This window comes from Limulus polyphemus, unplaced genomic scaffold (assembly GCF_000517525.1).
Source record: "Limulus polyphemus unplaced genomic scaffold, Limulus_polyphemus-2.1.2 Scaffold503, whole genome shotgun sequence".
NCBI lineage: Eukaryota > Metazoa > Arthropoda > Merostomata > Xiphosura > Limulidae > Limulus > Limulus polyphemus.
Window position 1 is genome coordinate 237,779 of NW_013666113.1, and position 7,616 is coordinate 245,394.

General features: G+C 32.4%; 1 protein-coding gene across 1 annotated transcript in view; it reads left to right on the forward strand.

Moving 5' to 3' along the window:
* Positions 1-5,078, forward strand: part of LOC106458703 (F-box/LRR-repeat protein 16-like) — a 24,318-nt gene extending 19,240 nt beyond the window's left edge. Inside the window, exon 3 of the mRNA XM_022384983.1 lies at positions 4,908-5,078. Coding sequence (XP_022240691.1) covers positions 4,908-5,056 — 149 coding nt within the window. The 3' untranslated portion in view covers positions 5,057-5,078. The remainder of the gene's footprint in view (positions 1-4,907) is intronic.
* The last annotated feature ends 2,538 nt before the right edge of the window (positions 5,079-7,616 follow it).

Sequence of the window (7,616 nt, forward strand, 5' to 3'; positions counted from 1 at the left end):
AATACGTCTCTCTCTGACTGCAGATCAATTACTCACTACCTACACACACATTGTTGTCACGTTGTGAGCGTCCTATTTATATACCAGAAAAACATATATCTAGTAAATGCTAGGGCATTCACGAAGGAACAAGATACTTCCAGAAAATAGGCGGCGTGACAATAGTCACGTGACTCCGCTAACGCAACAGTATTATTTCACATTACAAGAAACAATACTTTATTCGAAAATTACTTTTCTAAAAAAAAATATAAAAGAATATTGCGAAATAAATTTGAAATTGGAGAAGCAGATCAAACTACGAAAATACCAAACCTGAGAGAGAGAGACAAAAGAAAAAAATCCAACATGTCGTCTTTTTATATTTTGCACAGAAGTTGCTCTTGGATTGTTTAAATGATTCAAATAGAGTTTTTATTTTTAAAAATAGATGTATAAAAACACTCTAGTGATTATAATATGTTCGTTTCACTCGGATATAATTGTAGAATGAAAGTTGATGTTGGCTAGATATTATTTATAGAGAAAAAAAAGGTTTGTTTTTTGTACCTAACTTTCAGATTGATTGATAATCTTTTATCGGCGGTTGTAGGGCATAAAAAAACAACAACTTTACGTCGTTCCTTTTATACCTCTTAACCTCTACTAGTCCAAAAGATAGGGACTGAATATTGGGCTATCTTTTGTGTCCGACACGAGGATCCGAACCCGGATTTTAGCGTTGTAAGTTCTTAAACTTACCGTTGTTCCACCGGGTTACAAATAAACCCATAAAAATGTTTAACAACTTTTAAATAATTTAGATAATACTGACAAAAAAAAGAAATGGGTCGGTGATTTTCTAATGTCGCCTCCTTTATATACGGGAATTACTATTGTTATTTTTTAAAATATCCCAAAATATTACTTCCCAAAGTGATAAATTTATTTAAAAAAACACAAGATTACTTTTATTTTTTGATATATTTGTTATTATAATTACTCCAGCAGCCTCTCAGTTGCTTCATCAGAAAATATTTTAACAGTATTAAAACTATAGCTATTAAAGTTCCACTATTCTCATACAGTATTGTTACGTCTCTGGTCGTTTGTTAATTTCCCGTAAAAATTCTTTCCGAAAAACTTCAACGATACAAGTCCTTTCTAGTTTATTCTTTCTCAATACAACTTTGCAATACACTTAATTTCCACAGTCACTTAATTTAAATACACGTTATAATTCACAATGATTTACACACTTTACTTACGGCTTGACTCGATTATTTGTCTATGTCTTCAATCTCTCTGTCTGCTATTCCAGTCCCGATTAATTATCTCGCTTGATCTGGCGCGCTTATATACAAAAATAGAGGGCGTCTAGCAAATACTGGATTATTCGTGATGTTCCCCGATCCTTCTAGATACTCATCACGTGTTACCAGCGTCACGTGACTTCCGCTGTCGTAACAGTATTCATTGAATTTATTTCTAATTATTGAACTTTTCTTCAAAGAGTAAATAACATGTTTATCTACGATGTCATTAGGAAAGTTCTTTTTTTATGTTTAGGTCGATCAGACCTTAATTTATGGTTTCAAATAATGTTTAATATTATTTATATTTTGAACAATTTTATTGGTAAAATAATTTAGCTTTGTTTCTCTTATTAATTTAGTGAGCATGTTTCTGTAAGTTTTATCATTTTTATTCTTCTTCATTTAAACTCATATTATTACTTTAATAATTATTAAATGTGCAATTGTAAAGCCTTTAATTTTCTACACTTACATTGATTTTCGATTTATCTATGTGCACTGGAAAATACGAAAGAAATCAGAAGGATGTTGACATAACATTTGAATATTTTATAAATGATTTGAAAGAAATAATATACACATATATACCAATAAAAATGACCGTCACATTCCATTTTATCTTATAAATTAATAAATTTTCAATACCAAATTTTCTTACAACTATATTATCAAAGCATGTTTTTGAAATGTCTTTTGTTATCTATAAGAAATCCATTTGAGTTTACTTCTTCCAGATAATCATTTGTGTAATTATTTAAATCACCTATCATAATTACATATTTTTATGTATATAGTTTTGGCCCGGCATGGCCAGGTGGTTAGGGCGCTCGACTCGCACCAAACATGCTTACTCTTTCAGCCGTGAGGGCGTTATAAAGTGACGGTCAATCCCACTATTCGTTGGTAAAAGAGTAGCCCAAAGAGTTGGCGGTGGGTGGTGATGACTAGCTGCCTTCCCTCTAATCTTACACTGGTAAATTGGGGACGGATAGCGCAGATAGTCCTCGTGTAGCTTTGTGCGAAATCCATAACAAAACAAACAGTTATATAGGTTAATCTATTAGTCAACTCCTCATTGAATTCAAATGATCACATGATATCTAAATCGCCATAAAAGCAATACTCAACATTTTTATATTAAAATACTATTCAAATAAATCCGCGGTTTTAAAATATTTTCAATTTTGATTGCTTCAATACTATTATCTATGTAAAATTATATCATCAGACCTATTTTTCTTCAGATCTAAAATAGGTATCATATTATTCAATATAATAACATACTATTTTGTTTTATTTAATCCATATATCAATCAGGATTATAATATCGGGTTTCAGATCAGTTAAGTTTACTAAGAAACACCAGAAAATTATCAAGTTTCTTATGTTCCCTTGAATTAATTGTATATATTACACTAGATATAAGCTACTACTGTCCTTACCAAAAGACTTTACTTTTATGTTATCTTTATTTTACAATTAACTTATTCATATAAAATACCAGTTTCAAAATTAAACGTACCATAATTTGAGCATACATAATGTTTTTTATGCCAAATCTATCCCAAAATTTGCATAATGCTCAATTTAAATATGAAAACAAATCATAATCTACTTCTAAGCCCCCCCCCCGCCCCCAGTGGCACAGCGGTATGTCTGCGGACTTACAACGCTAGAAACCGGGTTTCGATACTCGTGGTAGGCAGAGCACAGATAACCCTTGTGTAGCTTTGTACATAATTAAAAATAAAACAAACGATTTTCTAAATTTATTTATTTTTTCTAAATAATCACGATTTTTAATTCACACTTTTTCTCAGGTATTTCATATTTTCTAATGCACACTCTAACGTCCTTAACCCAAACAAATTTGAAACCTCATTGTTTCATATGATAACTGCTAGTTCAGTTGTTGGATTATTATTATTAATATATTTTTACACCGTGATATTTCTCGTCAATATTTGTTGTTTTTAATTTACTTCTAGCTTTCCATTTCTTTATAAACCGTTATTTTATATTTCGTGATCCAAATTCTGCAATAACTAATTTTATTTTATTCTCACTTTTAACAGACACATTGTGATCTGCTTGTATGCCCGTGTTATCCATATTGATATTTATTGCATTCGAAATATTGTCAAATATTCCACTTGCACTTTCGTGCTTAATCTCAGGAACACAAAATATTTGTATTTCTAGAGGATTGACAAATCTCCTTCATCTTCCATTTTAGATCTTTAACCTCGTTTTATTTTGGAAAGTAAAATTTAACTTTGTTATTTTTTAATTTTAAATTATATTTTTATTTGTTTTGTCACCTTCTTAGTTATCTTTAAATATTCATCTAACTTATTTGAGCAAAAATTTGCACTTTTAAACTCTTCATTTTCTGTCAACATATTTTTGTTTTACTTTAGAATTTAATTCCAATATTTTTTTGAACATTTAATTGCTCACAAATAATCTGTTCCATATGTTTTTTCCATCTTGAAATAGTTTTTTTTATAACTTCTAATTCTTCATGTAGCGTATTTTTCTGACCTTCGTTTTTCTTTTTCGAATTATTTTCCCCAGAATTCTACTCTGAAAACCTTAAACAATGAAAGTTGAAGTTTTGGGTGCGTTTAATGCATTGGAACGATTCCTAAATAACAATAGTTTCTTTTAAGCATTCACCCCATAACAAATTCATTCTCCTAATTTCCACGTAAATATTGTTACGACAGCGGGGGTCATGTGACGCTAGTAACACGTCATATTCTCGAAGGTTCGTGAATCCTCGAGTGTTTACTAGATTTTCGGTATTCTTGTATATATAAGACGACCAAGAAGTGACGGCAACAATGTATTTTGAACTGCAGACAGAGAGAGACTGACTATTGAGTCGACCACGTGAGTCGTTCGCTGTGAATTATAGCGTTTGTTTTAGCGTGACTGTTGAAATTAAGTGTATTGCAAAGTTGTATTCAGAAAGATTAAACCAGTTTTATTTAAGAAAGGACTTGTATCGGTAAAGTTTCTTCGGAAATAATTTTTACGGAAAATTAACTAACGACCAGAGACGTAACAATATTAATAATATACAGTTCTACGTACTCAAGTGAGAAATAACTGTATTTACAATACGAAACAAACAACTAAATAACTTCTTACTTACAAAATATCAATTACTAACTTCAATATCTGTTATGTTTTTGTTTGTTATTTACTTACAGCTAATTTATGCAACAGTATATGTCACAAACGATATTTCTCTAACTTCAAAGATTATTTAAATTTCATACTCTCTATATTTCTTAATAAAAATAAATTAGTCAGTCTACTACCTTTATATTGTTATCAAGCTTTCCAGGTGGCAGCACTTTCTAGGCAGATGATCAATTGGACGACTTTGTACATTTACTTTATTCAGTTACCAATCTGTTAACATCAAAGCTGCGAGACCTAATAACCGGGAATTAAAAAATAATAATGTAGTCTACCTGAGCTACCACAAGGACTAAAAATATAATATTAGCTTTATATCACAGATAAATGAATTCACCAAAAAATACTTTGAACATTTTTTATTTAAAATATATTTAAAATCTGTTTATTTTCTTCTCACAGGATGCCCTCTTCTAACTTCTGTGGGATTATCTTCTGTTGTACAGCTGTGCCATCTACAGGAGTTAGAGCTAACTAACTGTCCAGGGATTTCTAAAGAACTACTCGAGTATTTACGTGTAAACCTACCAAACTGTATGCTTATTGAATAATAATGACAGTTTCACTGCTAAAGAAACGGTTGTATAAAGCTGACAGAACGTGTACCTTATATGTTGAGAACTGCGAGTTTTGACGTGAAACGGTAATGCAGGAAGATAAATTAAAGTCCACAAATGCGAACTTTTTCACATGAATTCCAGAGCAATTAAGTATCGTATTGGCAGATTATTTCAACTGAGCTCCGAGCTAACATAAAAAAAGTTATAAATGTTTCTTTTATATCTTCTCAACCCTGAAGAAGTATTTTCCATATCAGTCCAAGAGCTAGGGACTAAATACTTGTAAAACTTTTTGATTGTTTACACTATACTGGAGTTTGACTGTTACTCTTATAACACACCCACCGTCTCAAGGTCGAGCTCGGCCCAATCTTAAAAAAAAACCCGTAGAATTAAAAGTCAATTGATTGATTTTTTTTAAAGTTGTTGATCTAACTATTGGATCCTAATCACCAAAGATTTAACAACGTTCCTAAACAGAGTTTATGTAATTCATAGGATTTATTCGGTTTTTAGGACTAATGAGAAAAACGTATATACATAAAAAATAAAGCAGAAGAAAACTATTGGATTAAGATAAAATCAGTATATATAATTGAAATCATGATCCTGTCCATAAGTTAGCGGCAGAGATTAGTTCCCATAGAAACATAGCAATTACTGATGAAAGACTTAATCGGTGAGTCTAGTTAGAAGTTATAGTAACAACAAAATGTTATCAGTGAGTTAGATAAGTATCCATGAGAACATAAGGCCTGGTGGCTAGGGCGCTCGACTCGCAATCTGCGGATCGCGGGTTCGAATCACCGCTATCGAACATGCTCTCCCTTTCAGTTCTAGAGGCGTTATAATTTCACGGTCAATCCCACTATTAATTGATAAAAGAGTAGCTCAAGAGTTGGCGGTGGGTGTTGTTGTCTAGCTGCCTTTCCTCTAGTCTATCACTGCTAAATTAAGAACGCCTAGCGCAGATAGCCCTCGAGTAGCTTTGCGCGAAATTCAAAACAAACCGAAACCAAGACAACATAAGTTGGACGACTATTGTACACGTTAAACTGTCTGGGCAGTAGGTAAGGTTAGTAGCCATGACAACATCATAAGTTTTTTAGAATTACTGAACGCAAAGGAAAGTTCTACAACCAGTGAGTCAAGGCTAAAATAATGTAATATACCAGCGAGACATTACTAAAATAACAACAATATACTTTGTACTTTCTACACCATACCTTTAATTATTGTAACAACAATTTCTTTATCGAAGTTTAGAGTTTTAAACAAAACATTAACCTGATCCATTTTTGAAAGAAGAGTTAGGAATTCCACAGTTACATATTATGTTTCTTGATTTCAACAGTAAATAAGAAAAGCTATCATCATTTAAACGGGAATTTTTTATTGCCATATTCATTATTAACGAAAAAAGGCCACAATTCCTCACACACACAGTCTTCCAAATCCGTTATCAACGAGGAAGGCCGATAATATCCAAAGGTATATTTTGTTTAATAGAAAGGATTTTTTTTAAACAAGAAATTGCTTTGAAAAGTAAAAGCTCTAAATTTCCATGCTTATCAGTACAGAAAATACGTCATTGATTTTGACACAAATGAGCAGTGTGGTTCGCGATAACAGCAAAGGAACAAAAAAAAGTTATCTAAAATCACCAATAAAAACTTTTTGTAGTAAAACACACATTTCACTTCTTTACATCTAGCACTTATGAAGAGAAAATCCTAAATCACAAACACACACATACGCACTCAAAACGAAGGTCCGGCATGGCCAGGTGGTTGGGGCGCTCGACTCGCAATCTGCGGTCGCGGGTTCGAATCCCCGTCACACCAAACATGCTCGCCCTTTCAGCCGTGGGAGCGTTATAACGTGATGGTCAATCCCACTATTCGTTGGTAAAAGCGTAGTCCAAGAGTTGGCAGTGGGTGGTGATGACAAGCTGCCTTCCCTCTAGTCTTACACTGCTAAATTAGGGACGACAAGCGCAGATAGCCCTCGTGTAGTTTTGCGCGAAATCCATAACAAACAAACAAACAAAACGATACAGAAGTGAAATAAAAAAAGCATAAGCTTTTTATAAAGGCCAGTCCCATTTTCATGATGTAAAAAAGAAACCACCTTTCAAGAAAAGTTTTAGTCTCTTGGACCTTTTTTACTTTTTGTTGCCGCAGTAATGAACAATGATATTCTTAAAACCTACACTGTTAAAAAAATTCTTATTCTAAATGCACGATCCATTATTTCTCCGCGTTTGACATTTCAGAGGTTTATTCACAGGTAATTAACGTGCTGTAAAATGTGTTTAAAGAAGAGTTATAGACGCGAGTTTCCAGTGTTGTTTCTCTGTTTAGTCCGTAGAAAGTAAAGGTGTGTTGTTATGTACAAATGCTGATTAGTGTCGTGTAAAATATTTCACGTGTTTAGAGCGTGTTTTTTGAGTATCTGCGTGAGTTCATCGCAATAGTTAAAGGTGATTTTTGTAAAATCACTATTTCGGTAAAAAGGAAATAGGTGTAAATTGTTACTTCTAATGTGTGTG